The sequence below is a fragment of the Clavelina lepadiformis genome, chromosome 9, assembly GCF_947623445.1.
Source record: "Clavelina lepadiformis chromosome 9, kaClaLepa1.1, whole genome shotgun sequence".
NCBI lineage: Eukaryota > Metazoa > Chordata > Ascidiacea > Aplousobranchia > Clavelinidae > Clavelina > Clavelina lepadiformis.
The window spans coordinates 813188-833268 of record NC_135248.1 but is presented as its reverse complement, the minus strand read 5'-3'; the positions used below and the strand labels follow the sequence as shown (position 1 = coordinate 833268).

Genomic DNA, 20081 nt, shown 5'->3' with positions numbered 1-20081 from the left:
TTACCCATAGGTATGCATTCAAGTTTGGTAAAAATAAAATATTCTAATGTAACCAAGAATTGATATCAAACTATGATTGATATATTGATATTGTTAATGAATTATCTTAATTTTAAAATCAATGAAGGCATAGCTATGTCTGTAACGTTATCTACATTAGCTATGTTTGGGTAGGCTATTTAAAAGCTACATTAGCCACATTAGTTACATCAGCTACAGTTTGGCATACAGCGTGATCCAAAAGGAACTGAAAGCAAATCTACGGCAAGTAGGGTTGGTTAAAAATAAAATTCTTTGAAGGGAAATACCCTTATAAAAAACAAAGTTCATAGAAAACATAAGTTATGCGGTCATTGTTAATCCGATGACGGGGGTGGTGAGGAGGTCACAAACCAACGGTACGACTATTCTTAACAATGGAAAATACCTTGTTTTGGAACAAAAGTTAAACAAAGAATTTAAACTAAATAAAAATATGGTTGGACTGAAGAATTCTCTAGTTCTATTATTAACTATTAACTGTTGTGTTTTCTATTAACTCTGCTAAAACTATTTCGACGTGGCAATAAACGCCTTATAGTGAACGAAAAATTGCTCCCTAAAAACTTCGGGATAAAAAAGAAAACAGTTTGTGTTGATGTAATTTTCCATGTTTGTGTTCTGTGACAAAACTTCATAGGAGTGGTCCTACTAGATGCTGTTGACGCTGTGGTTTTCACACCTTTGCAGACCACGTCAGATGAAACCATGTCCAAACTGTGCTCATTTCAAGTCAGGTTTTAGAAAGTCGAAGCAGTCAAAGCCTTTTTGGTTTTTGAACTCTGTAATAGATTTTAAGTTAGCTTAGTCGCATGAATAGAATTACAGAAGGCTTGACAAATGTTTTAATTTTATAGTAAAGTTTAGGTTAAAACTGTGTCGTGTTTTTTTTGTAATTTTTGTCCTGTTTGTAGAGAAATAATTTGTGAGTGACGTCACTTGACAAGATTTTTAAAATTTTGCCCTGTCATTCTCTTTTGGCAGAGGAAAATTTTTCCAATGGATGAAACGGTTTAAAGCGCAAGATCTGGGTTTTAGGCTACTATATGGGGTACATTGCCACCTTTGTTTCGAAATAAATTAGGTAGCTGTAATCGGTTCCACGACATATGGCCGCGGGAAAATGATCGCGAACAAACTCACCGGGGACAACTGAACGTGACGTAAATTGACCGCAAACAAACTGACTGTGATGTAAATTGACCGCGAACAAACTAACCGGGAACAGACTTACCGGAATGAAAATTGACCGGGAGGTAAATTGACCGTGCAAGTGCTGAATTATTGTGTTTAAGTTGATGGTAGTATATGATATGTAAATATTTGTTTGTAACTATTTCCTTTGTTTTTAACAAAATTTTTTTTTATTTCAATACGCATTGAAACATTTATTGAAGTTAACAGAAATATTTCCGGAAATACGAGAAATACGAGTAACAACATTAAAAGACGTTCACTGCAAAACACATATGACACTACATAATAAGGGCACTAAAATTTACACCAACTGTTATTTGACAAATAAGGAAGTTTATTGCGCAAATTGTAGGTTGTGGGCGATGCCTCTGAGAAAATCTAATATGTCACGGTTTGCAAAATCTTCAACGATGGTTTGAAGTTGCGCATCCAGATCCTTGTATTTCCTCCTTTTGACAGGAGGCCCTTGGGCACAGAGCGCCTCAATCTTGTTTTTGTTTATGTTCTGCAATTTCCTCAAAGCTTCTATAAATTTCCAAATGGTTGGGTGTTGCATTGATAACATCCTGTTTATTAGATTGTGGTGACCTTCAACTTTGTTGTTGGTTCTGGCTTCGCCATTTAACACCCGAACATCAAACAACTCGTCTAGACCGGAAAATGCATGTAACAATAGGAAATCTATGAATAAAGGTGAAAAACCCGTAGGGTCACCCTACAAGGGGCCAAAAAACTCTACGAGTGGCAACCTTGACTGCAATACACATACTGGATACTGACTAAATAGTGAATTAGAATTTTGACCTTTTGACGGCCAATTTGTCGCCGGTTAATTTGATCGCCGGCCAATTTATCGACGGTTAATTTTATCGCCGGCCAGTTTACGTCACGGTTAATTTGATCGCCGGCCAATTTGTTGCCGGTCAGTTGTCCACTACCAGTTGTCGCCGGTGAGTTTGTTCACGGTCATATGTCGTGATCCCGCTGTAATCAATGCCGTGTTTGGGGTTTGCGGGTTTATCCTGTTCGTGTATCCATTTGAATGACCCCGAGCTGATGCAGAACACGACCTCACATCGCCAAGTAAACAGGCGGTAGGACTTTAGCTAACCCGCCTGTGATGCTGGGGACAGCCCCTTCTGAGGAGGCAGATGATCGCGGAGTTCCGCAGCTCAACGCTATCACAGGCTTGTCCATGGGAAATGTCCCATGGGATGGGATGGGATGGGACAGCACGAATTGCAATTCCCATGGCATTGAAAATTTGCTAAATGAGCACAGTGACTCGGAATATGAGTACCAATGATAATAAATTGTCATAGATAGACAACTTTTCTGAACTTTAAAGTTAACAAAGTCAATAAATTTTGTCGTTTTGTATCTCTCTTTGTACATGTAGTCAATTCTAATAGACATTAGACTTAAATTTCCATAAATTTAATAACATTTATTGAATTGTATTTTGATGGGATGCCATGGGATGGGATGGGATGGGACAGGCATGAATTGCTATGGGATGGGATGGGATGGGACAGAAAAAAATGTCCCATGGACAAGCCTGGCTATCAACACTTCTCGCGTATCAACTCTCACGGCTACAATTACAATGAAGCAAATCGCAATATCAGAGATCGCTTCGACAGGAAAAAGATCAGGGCCAGATTCTTACGAACTTTATTCCAAACCAAAGTTGCCTATGACGTAACACAAACAAGGCAGACAACGAATTAGGAACGAACTAATTTCCTAAAATTTATTTATTAAAACCAGCGCCTACTTTTCAGACTATTCTACCGCTTCTACCTTTTCAAATCGATAGAAAATTTTTTTTTTCAATAAATCAATTCTTAATGTCCACAATGTTTATTAGGTTTAAAAGATACAGCGCTTGTTTAATGAAAATGCCAATACTGATTATTGTGATTAGCGAATTGTGCCCAACTCAGCGGCTCCATCAACGGAGTAAGAGCGAGCGTTTTTCCTTTAATGTGATTAAGAGGGTTTTGGTTGATCACTTTTAATTTGATAGGCAAGCAAGACGGCTCAAATTAGGGCAGCAGAACATTAGCTTTTATTTCATCACAGAGCGCTCTTGTTACGTAATAATTGTGTTTACAAGCAAAACTGCTGGAAAATTAAAAATCGATAAACATTCGCAAACTTGTTACGTTACCGACATGTTCATCCGAGCTCAGCTGGTCGAGTCATACGTTCCACAATGGACTAGCAATGTACTTGGCTTTCGAGCAGGAAGTTCTAGACTGGGTCACAGAGAACGTTGGTTTGTGAGACAAGTCGACCAGAATGATCGATGTTAGATGACAGATTATCACCCAGTGAAATCCGTCAATTAAAACACCATTTTTTCTTCGATTCGTAGCGTTCCAATGTGAGGTCATAAATATAAAGCGATCTCGTGTCGACCGGAAGAATTAGTTCCAGCTCGTCACGCGTAAAGATGACGTCACAATCGAATTGAGTTTGGAGGTTCCCTGAACACCGAGAATAGATGGGTGGCAACTGCAAGGGGTTTAAGGAAGTCACTCGATGAGGAATTGTTGTTGCCAGAATCTTGATCTTGATGACGTACGACCAGGGTTAAAGTTGGGCTTTGGCCACCGCTAAAAATTTTAAGAGACCGCGACTTCCAAAACCTATAACTATAGTCAATAGTCACACCCGTGTAGCAGATTCGGACATGTATTGATTATGCTGTAACTGTTAATTTTTCACTCTAACTGCAGAAGTATGAATTTTGAAAGACCGTTGAAGAAAATCAAAAGACAGTTTTGGTCCCAAAAAAACTTAAAAGCATTGCACGAGACATCAATAATTTTGTTAAAACATGCAGCTTCTGCTTTTCATAGTGGTGACTATAAAACGACCCGTTTCAACGTACTGGCGAGGTTGAGCTGTTTATTTTGCCACTAGTAGGTGGTCAAATGCATTTCAAGAAAAATTTCTTTTTTGCTTTCAGATTCTGTGATTTTATGCTATCCATAACTATGTCATATGTTCGATTAACTTGGTTTGTTTTTAGAACGAAACATTATGTGTTTTAAGCTCGTTGACGTGCTGACTCTTTCTTGTATAATTTGCTGCGTTAATTCCAAGCTAATCATAAGAATTGGTGAGTAATAATGGAGCATAGTGACGTCATAAGTTATGATATTAATGATAAATAGAGTAACAAGCGAAATCTTGATGCGAAGCTTTCCTGGTTGAACTTCTCAAGAATTATCTCGCCCACATTCAAGCAACATAGAAATAAACGTAGTTCTTTCACAAAAAAATACGATTCAAAAAGCTTTTGAAGAAATATTTACAAGTTTAAGTTTTAAATGTCTTGACTTTGGCCTTACTGACAACTTAATGAATTGATCGAAGTTTTCTTCCTAAAATCAATTTTCATTGATTTTTTGGGTCACGCTGAAAGCAGAAAGGTTTTAAATTGTAGAAAATATCAAATTAAATAGAACAAATTCTCTGTGAGTTGTCTTAATCTAGTCTGATCTATGACTGGTCTTTTAAATTTTTTAAAATTTCGGTGAATTTTAATTTGAAAATAAAGTTAAATTCCGTTTATAAATTGCTATAAGATCTGTTGTAATGCATTTTATACTCAATGCAAAGAAAACTTTTTTAAAAAGTATTTATAATATATTTTACGACACCATTAAACCTGACGTCATAATGCGACTTTTGTTAAAACTTATTTTAAGAATAAATTTTAAATTTTAATCGAAAATATTTTCTCAACGAGTGAGAGAGAAGTTACCGCACCAGCACCAATAACTGTCTTTGCATGACCAGGAGCGAGTCAAGTTTGGTCAGTGAGGCAGGCCACATGCGAGGATCAATTTCTACTCGCTTTGATACTTCTTTACATGAGTTAAGTCCTGGCGAGTGTGAAAGCTCGTCGAAGTTCAACTTTAACACAGCACAGGCGACCGGAGCCACAAATATAACAAATTGCTGAAATTTCCAAACGTCAAGAACATTGTTTTCAATAAAATCAGCTTTAGAATGACAATGCGCCCCAAAATGAGGACCCACGATGCACAACACAACCCGCTTCTAAACGTGTTCACAACGTCATTTATGCGGATCGGGTTGACCCCCCCCCCCCCCCCCCCAGACAGACGCGTGAACTCGCTTTGCTGTTTTCTAGTTATCGAAACGATCAAATAAAAGTCACCATGTAAAAAAAGTTTATGACGTCATATCACCAGGTGCTATATTCGAATTTGATTCGCTGGCCGCCCGAAGAGCTTTACGAATAAGTGTAGATGACGTCAACAATGAAGTTCGAGTATCAACAAAAGCTGAAGTGAGATACGTCATCAAAAACGTCACCAGAGGAGAAACACTGGACGCGTACAACCAAGGTCGAGACGGGTTTGGTTTGAAACATTTTTATGACGTTAACGTCATGACGCTATGACGTCATGACAACGTCAGTAGCGAATGTATCCCATTAACAATTAGTAACATTACCCAGGTTGTTTTAACTTTTTCATAGTGAAGCCCTGTTATTTGTGATTGTCAGTTTGTTCGAATTACGACTGATGCTTCATCAAATTTCATCATCTTTCTCTCTACAGCCTGCGATCTTCTCTCCATCGGAGTGACGTCATTGGTAAGCGTGACGTCATGTCAGGTTGCCATGACGATTCAGTCGATTGCCGAGAGCAGGGGAATTCCCTTGCTGCAAGTAAGTGTCCAAGCGATATTATCCGGGAAAATTTGAACCAGAGTTGTTTGTCGCGGGAAACTACGTCACTCTAACGTCGGAAAGCGGAAATATTCTGGATTTTAAACCAATATGAGCGTTTACACACGTCGGTATTATTATTACGTATATTACGTCGTCATTACACGTGATATAGTTTGGACTTCTTAGCCTTTTTCATTAGCGTGATACGTCATGTGAGCATCAATGAAAAGGGGAAATCCCACGGGAATGAGACCGATGAAAGGATCCCAGGGACACGACGGCAGTTGATCCCGAATTAACTCTCGATATCGTTTGTTAGGTCACAGATGGCAACTGCGATCGATTTACTAGCGACTACGTTTTTTCTACGTCACCGAAACCGGAACTCCTGAACAAAGCGATTGGGCAGCTTCTGTCCAGGAGTGGGATAAATAGTGACGTCATAGTTTATGACGGTAATCAAGGTGAAGACGATTTGTTGTTGTTGAAGGAAAAATCGTAGAGCTTGGTTACGTCATAATTGTTGTATTGTGACAGCCATTACATCCAAATTCTTGTCGTCATTTTCCTTCATTCTTCTGTAAATTGTTGTTTGTCCTTTCCTGCAGGTTCTTCGAAGACACAAAACTTTGTTTCACAACTGAATAAACTTTCTCAGAAACGGGGATTTCCCTTAATATTCCCCGTCAAACTCGATGAATGGAAAGAGGATGGTTTGATGACGGCCAGGTCAAAGGTCGAAGCTTATCTGCGGAGCAACGTTGTGGACGGGTTAAGCGGGGTCATTTTATTTACGAATGCTTCTAACGCTAACGACATTATAACCCAGGTAATTGTGACGTCACAAGTATAAATGATTGCCTTCATTTTACAGTTTCAAATATTTAGTAATTTAAATTTTTATTCAAGCAAAAATTTTAAACAAAATTTTCACCTTCTTGTTCCAATGCCACAAAAGACCAGAGCAGGGACTTCCCCTTCGCAACAAAACTGGATTGTCGTCGATGCAGGTTTAACGTCACAAACAATGACATCGCTATCGAGTGCGACAAGTTCGTCAGTGACGGTGGTCAAGCAATTTTGTCCGGAAGGGGGCGCTAACATGCAAAGGTTTAAATTCCTTAAAACATTCCATTTAAGATTTAAGGTTTATCCACCCGTGCAATTTATTTGCCAACACGGTTATTTTTGCGGCGAAAATAGGCAAAAGTTTTCAATCTCTGGTTAAAAATTTATTTTTGTCAGCTTAACAACATATTTTCAAATATAATTTTAGTTTCATTAGTCGCTGGAACGACGATTTAAGACAAACTTCTCGGGAATCAAGAGCCCAGCTTCCGGCAGAAATTCCGGTAATTTCCCAATCAATGTTTTATGAAATATTCCACCAGTTCACTAACGTATCCATATTTTTTTGAAGGAAAATTTATTATTTCAAATAAATATTTCCCATAATTCAACTGATTGAAAACACAATCTACTCTGTTCTCTAGTTTCAGGCGTTTCATCTTTACGACGGCGTGCGTCATTTGACAAACGCTATCTGGCGCTCCCTGCAGGAAGGTACGTATGGAGCTGCTTCTCCCATCGGGTGTCGCCCCGGAGTATTTTGGCCGGATGGAAAACCGATTATGAAAGCAGTAAAAAACGTATGTGACGTCATAATCAATCTGAAAGTTAGTGTTGAGTGACGCACAAACAGACAAGCTTAGCAATTGGGCCCAGGGTCGGAGGAATGAATCCGTGCAAAGATTTTTATCCATTTTTTATCTTTTATTTATTCTTAGGTTTTCTTTTATTTTTATCCTCCAAAAAATTCTGTGCATTGTGCATCGATGGAAAGTGTCCAGTCATCTTCTTATCAATGGCATCGCGCATGATCGCGTTCACTCATCTAGCTATTGCCTGATAAAACATTCAGTTTTTTTTCAAGATAAATTCAAGAGGTCTCCTCGGAGATATTAACATCAGTTCAGACGGTTGGAACAAGGTTGCCAGCTTTGAAATTTTGAAGAAGAACTCCGGTCAAACTTCATTTCAAAGCGTACGTTGAAGAAAAGATATAAAATTACAAAATAAATCGGAAAAACATTAGAAACAATCAAATGCAGTCAAAATTCACACTTTGTTTAAGTAAATGTTTCTTTTTGCAGGTCGGAATCTGGAATTCATTCACCGAGTATCAACTTCAAAGAAATTACTCTGACGTGATAATGCAAAACGCGACGTTTCGGATCGCTACATTGGAGGTCAAGTACAAATACAGTTTCTTCTCTTCTAACTATTTTATTATGACATCACGAAGCTTTTTTCCTTAACTTAGGAGGCGCCGTTTGTGATGATAGACCGCATGAGAGATGGGAATGCACGCTATACCGGATTCGCGGTAGAGTTACTCAAAAAAATTTCACAAAACCTCGGGTTCAAGTTTGAACTCTACGAAGTGGGCGATGGAAAATATGGGGCCCGATTGCCTAATGGGTCGTGGAACGGGTTGATTGGAGACCTGGTTAAAAGGGTAATATGACGTAATAATGGATTCCATAATGATGAAATAGTTGCGAGGTTTTTGAAAAAACTAAAAACAAAATTTCAGATTTTTCTCCCAAAGTTTGTTGTTTCGATAATTTTATTTATTTTGAAATTTGAAAATATGATATTTACGACACTTTCTAGAAAGCCGATATGGCAGTAGCGGCGTTGACGATCACAACAGATCGCCGAAAAGCCGTCGATTTTACGGAGCGCGTCATGGACTACGCGGTAGGAATCGCGACGAAGCGGCTTCAGACGACCTCGACATTGTTCTCGTTCCTTGAACCTTTTCATTACAAAGTTTGGTGAGTTCTTGAGCAAGAAGCTGATGTTGGGAGTTAGAAGTGAATCAAATGCCGTTGACCCGACATAAAATGACACAATGATATAAGAATAGCATCGGTTTAAAATTATAATTAGTTCGTTAGGTTAAATTGCAATTAATTATGATGTCATAATGCTTTTTAATTTTTTAATTCCTTCCAGGTTGTGCATTTTCTCATCTCTCATGTTTGTCGTCGTCTTCATTTATTTTTTGCACCAGGTACGTCACAATAATGTTGTTACTTCACAAAAGTCGTTTTTAAAAAAATCTTTTCTAGATAAACCCACATCGTCGCTACGGAGACGAGGAGAATGTTCTAGAACCCGGCTTCAGTGTGGGGGGGGCTTTCTGGTTCGCTTACAGTTGCCTCGTGCAGCAAGGTAATAAAATGTCTATGCTATGAAAAATGTGCAATAACCGAGAGAATGACGTCATATCCTTCAGGTTTAGAGCTTCGAAAGGCGTCGTTTCCGGTCCACGTGGTGGTCGCGTCCTGGTGGTTCTTCGTGTTGATCATTGTGACGTCATACACGGCAAACCTGGCCGCCCTCTTCATTTCCAGAGGGCCCAGCCTTCCAATCCGCTCATTTCGCCACCTTGCGGATCAATCTGATATCCGCTACGGAACCGTCTCCGACAAATATATCTATGACTTCATAATGGTATACGCTTATTTTCGCTGTTATGCTCATTGCATGATAATGACGTCAGTAAAATTTTTCAGAAAAAAGGTGCGGAATCGTCGGAAAAAAATTCGTTCTATAAAAAGATGTCACGCATGGTTGATTCTAACCCGCTTGATGACGTGTGTGATGGGTTTGAAAGGGCGTCATCTGGCGGTTTCGCTTTTCTATGGGACGAGGCTGTGATAAGTGAGTCTTGAGTAAAAGATTGTTCCAGAGTGTTTTTCCATTTTACTTTAACATGCTTAGAGTATCAAGTATTACGTCACAAAAGCTGTGCGATAACGACGATTTCGGATTCAATCATGTACGGGGGATACGGCATCGCGTTACAGCAAGGAAGCGAATATCGCGATCAGATGTCACGGGCGTAAGTATACCTCGTACAGATATAGATAACCATAGCATAGGTTTGCAAAGTACCGCTTGTGCTTATACAAGCGACGAAGGACGATCAAGTTATAAATAAATGAATGGTAAGATTAACAATCCAGTCCATTCAACATTCTAATTTGTTCTAGAATCTTTGAACTTCGGGAAAGCGGCTATATAGATCAATTGCGCCGAAAGTGGTGGTCGCAAACAGGAAATTGTCCACTCGACCACGAAGCGTTTTCCAATAATGCGCTTACTTTAAAGGTAAATTGTTTGCTTTATGCCGTGTGGCAAGTAATCATAAATACGAATATTTAATACAAAGCTGTTAATTATCATTTAAAATATGTTGGTACTTAAAGACCACAAAATACATTAATTTTCTGTATGTTTCGTGTCTACTAAACACAATTGATGCAATTTTAATTTTTTACCCAAATGTGAAGTAAAAATTATTATATAATTTTTAATTTTTATATATTATTATTATTATAATTATCGTTGAAATATTCTAGCACTTCTTATTTCAATTGCTCCAGAACTTCACCGGCGTATTTCTCCTTCTGGCATTTGGCCTTCTGGTTGCGTCGGTTATCGCAGTTGCCCAAATAGCGCACCATGTGATGAAGAAAAAGCCGTATCCACCGACACCATCAGGCGTTGTAGGTTTACAATTACACCATAAAGTGATCTCTTTATTGGAAATAGATTACATCATCATTTATGAAGGCAATGCGATTGAGGTTAGGTGGTTGCGTCATAATGACCATAAAGTCCTAACAATGACCAGAAACATCGAAAAACCAATGTAAAAATTTATTCATAAAGCTATTACGTCACGCTCAACTTATTTCAACACCAAATCCAATCCTCTGTCGTTTGACGTTCGTTACTGATTTGGTATAAACTGTACAACAGGAATGTCCGTAACGTTTTAAACAAACACCAACATGCTTTGCGCTCATCCATTTTAATCTTCGTACTAGTTACGCAAAAGAGCCTCGGTGGTTACTGTCTGTAGGCTACAAAGACAATAGAAAAAGTTTTGACTTTTGTGCGACAATAGTGACGATGCGACAAGCCGTGGTGTTATGCTCCTGACCCTGAAACATTTTAAACAAGTCTTCGAAAATGGATGGAAAATTACGGTATAAATTAAACGGTTGTTGCTTAATCGTTTTCCGCCATTTTATCCGTATAATTATTATTTTGATCTCTATGTTGCGACTATATCCTATCACTCTATTGTCTTCGTTAGACCTAAAGATTATTTTCTCACTAAAGTGTCGATGGTTTCTTTGTTTTATTTTGTCAAAACCTTTTTTCTTTCGTCTTTGTTACCGATGACTGGTAATTACCGAGCCGCCGTCGCGTTGATCATCTGAAGACAAACGATAGAGGTGTCTGAAACAAGTCAGTTTTCATGAATGAAGGAACATTTCTACTTTTGTTTGGCTGATTGCAACAGTCTGACATGTTCTTCATTTCAGAAAAATTGCCAGAATCCGACCAATGACGTATCTCATCCAGTTCGCGCCATCATCTCCAAGACCGAATTACGTCATCTTATCAATGAAGTTTTCAATGACGACGGTTTTGACGCTCGGTAAAATTCGATGTCGTTATAATCTAAAGATGTCGATACACGAAATATAATGTCAGTTGCACTTTGGCGCGTCATGACGAACTAGCTTTTTAGTTAGTAATCTGCAAGTTCCTGCTTATTTTATGTCGTTTGCGTGAAAGTATTCCAATTTCTTTTAAGAAAAAACCTTTCACATGGACACAAGACGCGCTTTGTTTTTATCGATCCGCAAGATGACGCAAAGCAGTCACAACAACAGCAAAGTGACCTGCCTTATAATTACCAAAGCAACACGATGGAAAAATTGGCTAAATCTGGCTCCTCTGACATCATTTGTACAAACGACGTTGAGTCACGTCACCAAAATTGCAACCATTATGACGTCACCACTTTCAAAAGCGGAGAGACTTCGAAAGGAAATGATCACGCTACAAGGCGCTCGAGAGCAACATCAAACGTTGAAAGTGTCACGTGTCATCGAGCTTTCAACGTTTTGAACAAAATCGACGAGATAGCGGAGGAAGAGGAAATTACGTCATTTAGCGACGCGCTGGATCGAGCAAAAACGTCGGATTTGCGTCAAACATCGACAGAAAGCGACGTGATTCCGGATTCACAACCGACGCTCAATCACCTGGCTTCAATTTTAAAGAAAAGTTCCGTTTAATTGTCGATTATTACGTCACACATAGCACCAATCTTCTCTTTGAAGGATTTCCTCACGTCTCAAATTCGCGTCGGCCGACGATGCAAGATATTATGATGTAGAAATCACTTATTATTACGCATGAAATATCCCAGTCACGTGTGCCACCAATCGCGTTATAAAACGGCGGTGGTTTGGCTGCAGTCAACATTAGTCGGGCTTTGAATCGCTTGTGGTGTCGACTTTCCATAATCGCTTCCCTCTCGCGAAAAAACGCGATGCAAATATCCTTTCATTTCAAGTTTCCGTTTTATTTGGTTAGTTGATTGAGTCTGGGGAGATCATATTAATCTCCCTTTATTACCGCCGAAGCTTTACTTTTAATTTGTTATTGTTTTGTGTTGGTCATGTGACGCGCATCGCCCAGTTTTAATGAATCTATCTGCTCGAGCGATTTATTTGTGACGTAGATTGAAAGACAAACAAGTCATTATTAGAATCGGGATTTGGTTTGTAAAAATGAGGTCACAATCCTTTCTTGAATAGAATGCGTCTCGCTTTTAGATGAAACTGCAGGTGAAGACGGTTGGAGGTCGCGCGCACAAAGTGGCTTCCAGCAACTCTAATTGAGCTTAGCAGCTTGTTGTGAAAAGAAAGAGAGAACTGTTACTGTTGTTATATCACTAGGAACAGTCGCGGCAGCATTTGCGATGTCTGATAAGCTGCAGCATTGACTGATAATGCAGAAACGCTGCGAGCCAGGCATTATTACGTCATAACTTCATGCTCATTTAGGATTAATGTCTTAATGGTTTCCAAAATGGGACAGTACCGTCTTGGCAAGGCAATAAAGAAGCCAATCAGTTGATTTCTATTAAATGTTGTAATTTTGTGCTTCGCTAAGCTTTTGAGGTCAAGTGTCGGGTGAAGAAGTGAAAAAGGTTGTTTGCGCCGTGCAGAGATCTTTTTACAACGGTCTTCAGTCTGGCTTGAAATTTCCCTTCAACAGCAACAGCGGGGAACAACAGCTAAGTCGAAAGCCGCAGAAGCTTTGAACAAAGGGCCCAGGAAGCAGGCTATTGGTGCTGCCTTCTATTGAAAACGGGTGTTAATTGAAATAAAATAGCAATGCGGTTGATGCCAGTCTACTTTCAAAAATATTTTTACAGTAAAAGTTAGTCTACTTCTGCTAGCTTGCACACATCTTAGACTGCTTCACAACTCTACTTTTTCAGTTGTAGAAAGGGAATATTTAGTTTAAAAGAATTATGTAAACAAGAAATGTTAGCTTAGCTTGCAATCAATGCAATGTGTTTAAGTTTAGAAAGCCTTCTTGTGAATGGGATTATAATAAAGTGTAAAAGTTTATAATGCTAAAGCCAGGGCATCAATTTTCAAGACGTCGTTTTAAAGTAGGTCGCCTTCGTACAGCGAGTTAGTTAGTACCGGGCAATCGCTTAGCAGCTAGCTACCTAATTTTACGTCTCAATTACACGCAATGCATAAATAATATTAATCTTTTCGTTGTTATGTATGACAGCTTTAGATTGTGTGACTATTTGATTGTCAACAGGGCTTTTTCAGCGCAGAATTGCTTCGAACAACTTCCGGTATAGGGCGCTGTTGAAATCTGTAGCTACACTTTGATTGGCGTTTGACCTGAGTGCTCAGTCTTGTTTCATACGGGCAGATAGCGTTGGTAAATGCTAAGACTTACTGGAATTACTGTCGCTAGATGTTAGTTGGCAAATATGCCGCAACTAAATCCTGATGAGGCTGCTAACGACGAAAGAAAAATATTCAACGACGAATCTGTAGGCGAAGATGAAGTGGGCGGATGGCAAGATAGTGAATTAAATGATATTAAAGACGATTTAGTGGACGAAGACGATGTTGAACCTGTAAGACCATCCTATGATGTAAGTAGGCCTACTTCTGCAACGGCTAGTTTTTTCATTCCAAACGTTTCTGTGATATTTGATACTTTAAAATTTTAGCAAATTTAAAACCTACCAGGTTTCCAACGTAAGATTCGTGGTTAAATCAACATTTTTGTGGCAATAGCCCGCCATATTGAAAAATTTAGCATGTTATGCCGAGATTTCGTTCATTAATTGACGAGAAATCGTGCGCACGTTTTCCGCAGATGTTGCCTCAATTGATTCGATCTCTGCTTGCCTGCTAATGCCTTTGAAGTATTTCAAACTAAACCAGCATTGCTCTTTGAACTTAGTAAATGATTTCAAACATTTTTAGACTGCTAGTATATTGCTTTATAGAAAAATTTTCAATGTTTATGGTACTGTGTTATAACAGTCTTATAAACATTGTGACATTTAGCCTAGATTTTTAATTAGCAGACTGCAAAGTTAAATTAGACTCGATATACAGCTATGAAAATTTTGCGTTGTATCCTTAGTTATTTTAGTTAGACAGCTGGAGTGTAGAAATTTTATGTGAAATTACACCTCAAATCTTTTTTTTCAACCTGAACTGTGAGACTGTTGCTTGCAACATTCTTGTTGGGTAAAAAGTTTTTAAAACTCTACATTAAGCTGTAAACAAATTACTTCTCGGGGCTGTATTTGTGCTGTCATAAGCCTTGGTTGTTATTAAAGCAATGCAACATGTACAAATTTCCGATATTGGTAATTGTGAAAATTTGCATTGTTTGAGCTTGCTTGGCTTGTTGACTCATATGTTAATGATGAAATCCATTTCTTTTATTTAGTGGAAATGTAGATGCAGTCTGATGATGTCAACTTGTGAACTCAGATAATTGGCATAACCTTTTCACCTCAACATTGACCCCGAATCTTGTTTAATTGTGCAACTAATTTAAAGTCTTTCAAGGAACATTAGAACCCTGTCTTCAGTTTAGGGTTAGATTTTATTTCCCTGGGGGAAGTTTTGCTTTCAAATTTATTGCTTGTGTGCGTAAAGTGCTAATAGACAGAAGCCTACAACTTGAGATGGCCAGGTTATTAATAACTTGTACAACTGTGAAGTTATGAGTGGAGAGCATGAAATATTACAGCCATGTCTTGAGCAGAGCAGTAAGCACCATCTTTTCATCATGAATCAGCCTCCTTGACCATTATATTGTCTATAATCTCCCCACAATAGTGCACTATCCCCATTTAAAACGCCTATTTCAGCTACTTCTTCTTTATTGACATTACGCTCTTGAGGGACAAATTTGTGTTGTATGTTTCTCGTTCAAACTGGCTGCGCTGCTTTGGGTTGTCTTATTCTTTTCTTTTTTATTATGTTCCACAATTGGCTTGCGCAAACAAAAGGGGCTGTATTTGTTTGGCCAGCTTATCAAGGCATGCCTCACTGGCTTTCTGTTATCAGTGATGTCTTCAAGAACCACAGTATAAGTCCTGCTGTTTGCACATATTAGCCCTATTAATATTCCTTGCACTTGTAGCTGATCATTGTTGCAACTACTATTAGCTTTACAAACTATTTTATCACATATTTACAGCCCTGAGTTTTATGTCCCGGACATATATTTTATGCCAGCTGATTTGTATATCATCATTTACCTTGCGCGTTGATGTTTACGGTGTACATTCATGTTGCTATTAACGTTAATAAAACGTCGTAAACTTTTATTGGACTAAACTTAAATTCAACAACGAGATTATTGTTATCTTCCGAGAAAACAGTTCTAATGCAACAATTATTGTTTCATAGTTAAATTGCCATATTTTTTCTCAATGAGTTATAAAACCTATAAAGCCCTATAAAGCTATGAAACCTTGTTTTTGGTGATTGATTGAACTATCCAGCTTTATTGTACTTTTAGCTTTTGACTCAAAGTTTGCAGCTTGTTGTTTTCTACCAAATTTGAACCATTACAAGGGCATTAATAATCCTTGTAGTAGCTTGTGTCATTGTACACAATTTTGCGGTGTAACATCATGTGGAACATTTTCACTGAATGGCCCGAATTTAAGTTTGAGGATAATGCTGTCATACAACTAACCTTTCTACCTATGTTGCTTGTAAATCTACAAACACGTGTTTTTGGCAAAGTAGTTAATTTAACTTGTTTACCATTGGTTGCCTTTATAATATTTTCTTCACACTTGTTGACCGTTGTAATTCGTCAAATTGCCATAACAAGCAAAAGCATTAGAGATTTTTTCATTATTAAACGATTGTGTAGAGTGTGGTATGCTACTGTAGCCTCAGGCAAGACTCTGGTCTTTTACAGTAAACTTTTTGGAAAAGGTATAACATTGCTATTTGCTATGTTAATACCGTCACTTACAACCAGGCTCTTACCTATAGAATGGATTAGGATCCAAGCTGACAGAACTTTGACAATTCTTTTGGTTTTTCACTATCACTAGCATTGTTTAATACAGGGTACTGTCTCCATAAAGTGTTTGCTTCATGTCTTCTGTTGATCATTATACCATTAGGTGGCCCTTTCTACTCATTTTGAGTGTTGGTGTTTTGTGACATTTCTGATACATGTTGAGTATTACTTTTTTTGGAAGTCATTTAACCACAATTGTTGGCCAAGAATCCTAAATGCTTATTTCAACAATGGTTTGAAATTCTATGGCAAGACTGGTTGCACTTCTGCACTGCAAACCCACTCATGTGAAGTATAGTGAGTCAAATGTGAAGATACCAAGTTTTGTGCTGTATCAACCTTATACTATTTACTAAACCGTCTTTCCCCGCAACTTGCCCCAACAAATTCTCTGTGTTCATTGAAGCGTCACAACTTCTACACAAACCTCATGTACGTGAAGCTACAACCTTTGTATGCCCATGCTGTATGTTATGATTAGTCGAGTAAAAAAGTCGCGATTAATATCCAGCAAATGTCCCAAACCCCGTAAGAGTTAACCCCTGATGACAGATGTGACTTGTTAATAAATAAAACAGACCGTACTTTAACTCATTTGTTTACCGCACACCCATTCAGTTTTGCTTGACTTAGTACAGGCTTAGGCCTTATCAGTCAGCCAATCTCAATGTAGTATCTGGGTCTATGCCAAGGCATTTAATTTTGTACATTCAAGCACTCATGTTTGAATAATCCACTGTCACTGCACCTGAAATGCTCAATTTAATTTAAAATGTGTTTAAATGTGACAGAAGATTTTGCCATGGACAAACCCACATCAGACAAGACTGGGAACTATCCGAGCTAATTGATGTGGGTTTCCTGCCGCTCTAACCCCACTGGGCCTTGTACTGACCACGATTGGAGTCCATTTCTCTTATGTCATCGTTCTAAATTAGAAGTTTGGTAACCACAGTTCATCAAGTTGTTTGTTTCATCTCTTACTAATGCAACCACCAGTGGTTTGTTGGTCAACACCACTGCACATAATTTTAACAACACCACGGTTTTTGACTTGTTTGGTTTGTTTATTTTGAATCTCTTATTTAAGTTAAGAGGTTGTTGATTTAAAGTTTTTTCCACAGAGCAGTCGCTTTACAGTTTTTACCTTCTTAAACGACCCTGTCAAACTTTCCATGCATACTACGTCTGTGCAAGCTCATTGGAGAGCTTGCAAACAACATATGCTTTTAAGTATTTTAAATAAACTCCATGAATGTTCACTTCCTAACTTTAATCTTGTGGTCTTTATGATTGCTGTCTTATGTAATACACAGTGATGTACCAAAGCCAACATGATGTAAACTTCTTTCTTTGAATTTCTTTGTTATTTTTAAAACTTTGTACTCAAAGTTTTCTCTAAAATTTTTGTGTTTTCTTTTTCAGAATAAAGTTTCATCACACAGAAATGGCGAATCCACCCGTCGAAGCAAGGACGAGATTGAAAGAGGTTTGTTAATATTTCTTTCACTTTTGCGAACATGCCCAGAATTTCTATTTCACAGCGTCTTCAACCATTTGCACATGATGGGGGACGCAGCGACATAGATTGTTACTGAGCTTCATCGTTCCAAAAAATTTTACCAATTTGATGATAACTTCGTGAAGCCATTACTGTGCAATTTCCTTTAAATATGATACTTTATTGATGCAGATTACAACTTGGTGTTTTAATCAAGTTATTTATAGGCTGGATTGATTGACTTACTTTTATGCTTGCTATGATACAGTCTTAATTGTAAACGTTCATTGTAAATTTAACAACGATCTAAACCATGCTCTTGTTGTTAGATGGGCCAACCGAGCAAGCTACATCCAGGTCTAGTTTCCCCTATCCTCCACAACAAGATATTGGCTCCCTTGTATCGGGTCTGGGGCTTCCCCACTTCCCTAGCATGGTAAGACATGGTGTGCTGAATCACGTGATCAGTTGTTTTAGGTTGAAAAGCCGTTTTATTTCAAGTTTTAGTTTTCGGTTACGTACAATATTACATTTGTTCATACATTTATGTAATTGTTTATGTTGTGTTGGAGAGTTAAATTATAGCTCTGCTAATTTTAAGTATTTTAACATTTAACTGGTCGTGTCTGTGACGTAAAACAAAATGGCAACTGGCTTAGATTCTCTAGGGAGGAGAATTTATCAGTCATATGCTTATGCTTCACCGCCACATATCGGACTTGAAATGTTTCAGTAGGGCGGTAGAAATGGCGACTAGTTGAAATCTCCTCGCCGTACATCATAATTGCGAAATTGTGACGTTATATATTCACATGATTGCTGTTTGTTATGTTTGTTTTTGTTTCAAAGGCGAAGCATATGACCGATGCGACAAATAGCTCTGACATGAATTTCTCTCCTTTTAAATTTGATTGACATAAATTAGCCGATTACTTCCTGCGTTTTTGTCGGTATCCGTGTTTTATTTATGATGACACTCGTTCTGGCTTTGTGATGGCATAATGCCAATGCCTGACCTGGGCAACGTCTGACCGAGAAGTATGTTTATGTTAATATAGAAGCTTATTGTTCCTCCTGTCTCCTATTAATTAAACTTCACGACGTGGCCAGGGAGTTTACTCGGTCTGTTCATCTCCGGTCTGTGTTGCTTCAGCGCGGCGAGAAATTCGCCATTTCCACAATTCCTTGTCCGAGCCCAAACCGCACGCGCCCATGTTCGAATTTCAACAATGATTTGTCTTCCCTGCTTTTCTGCCCTGTCAAAGGCGGACTCCGAGTATTAAGCAACCAATCGCGGTCAGTCGAGCTACTAGTTAACATGGATTGTTGAAATGTTGAAACTTAATCTGTGATTCATGGAGTCTTTGTGTAAATTTTCAAAAATCTTAACCTGGTTTACGTTCTTTTAATTCTTTATTTCGTTCTAAAACGCGACACGGTTTTAACGCTTCCAATGGTGCTTAATCTAGCGTGACCAGTTGCGATTGGTTTGTTTTTTTAAAAACTTTCTGCCCATTTTAACCTGTACGTTTTGCCTAGTAAATTCATCACTGGTTTGAATCACCGTCCAACACGCGAAGAGATATTGTCTGGGTAATTGCCGGCCCCAGATGGAAACTCACTTTAAAAAAACCCTTAAGTGTGGCCCTGTTTCCCATAAAAAAACGACCCCATTCATTTAGGCCGGGTATTATTTCACCCAGTTTAAGGACCCCCTTTCAAAGCCTTTTAGCGCTCTTGGGGTATTTTCCGACACGACCAACCCAGCAATGGATCGCGAAGTGTCGACCGGGTTTCGGTAATTTGAGAAGCCATCTCCCAAACATCGACTTTTTGTTTCTTCGCCCGGGGACGTCGCGTGAAACTTTCCTTCGCATCTCGGGTTTCACATCAGCGACTTTTATCTGTTTGTGAAAGCGGTTCGACTTCATTGTGACGAAACAATGAGCGCTGTTACGTGGTACATAGGCAATAGATCAAACTAAACGTGTATAAAAACAGTTTTAGATAAGCGAGTACAAAAGAATAGGCGGACCGGTTGGAGTATCGCACACATCACCGCCCTCCCCCCTCTAACCGCACTGTTGTAATGGAATCGCGAAAACGGCGAAGGACCTTGCCATTCTCTGTAGTAACCTTTACACA

General features: G+C 38.6%; 2 protein-coding genes across 3 annotated transcripts in view; both read left to right on the top strand.

Moving 5' to 3' along the window:
- Positions 1-4284: 4284 nt before the first annotated feature.
- Positions 4285-12574, top strand: LOC143470015 (glutamate receptor ionotropic, delta-1-like). Its single transcript, XM_076967851.1, has 21 exons — positions 4285-4366; positions 5469-5624; positions 5841-5950; positions 6273-6417; positions 6562-6782; positions 6912-7063; positions 7230-7305; positions 7447-7602; positions 7887-7997; positions 8107-8202; positions 8277-8471; positions 8630-8793; positions 8975-9032; positions 9091-9193; positions 9258-9475; positions 9538-9685; positions 9746-9866; positions 10018-10135; positions 10411-10533; positions 11362-11477; positions 11637-12574. The coding sequence occupies exons 1-21, from the start codon at positions 4288-4290 to the stop codon at positions 12121-12123; spliced, it is 3153 nt and encodes a 1050-aa protein (XP_076823966.1). The 5' UTR covers positions 4285-4287; the 3' UTR covers positions 12124-12574.
- Positions 12575-13640: 1066 nt separating this feature from the next.
- LOC143470013 (uncharacterized) overlaps positions 13641-20081 on the top strand; it is a 24201-nt gene continuing 17760 nt past the window's right edge. For both annotated transcript variants that reach the window (XM_076967847.1, XM_076967846.1), the window contains exons 1-3: positions 13641-14021; positions 17861-17924; positions 18266-18372. In XM_076967847.1, coding sequence (XP_076823962.1) covers positions 13854-14021; positions 17861-17924; positions 18266-18372 — 339 coding nt within the window. In that variant the 5' untranslated portion in view covers positions 13641-13853. The remainder of the gene's footprint in view (positions 14022-17860; positions 17925-18265; positions 18373-20081) is intronic.

Excerpts from the sequence above, each read along its gene's own strand:
- LOC143470015 (XM_076967851.1), top strand. The coding sequence starts at position 4,288 with ATGTGTTTTAAGCTCGTTGACGTGCTGACTCTTTCTTGTATAATTTGC. Across the intron at positions 6,418-6,561 it reads AGTTTATGACGGTAATCAAG|GTTCTTCGAAGACACAAAAC; the intron begins GTGAAGACGATT and ends CCTTTCCTGCAG. Across the intron at positions 9,476-9,537 it reads ATATCTATGACTTCATAATG|AAAAAAGGTGCGGAATCGTC; the intron begins GTATACGCTTAT and ends AAAATTTTTCAG.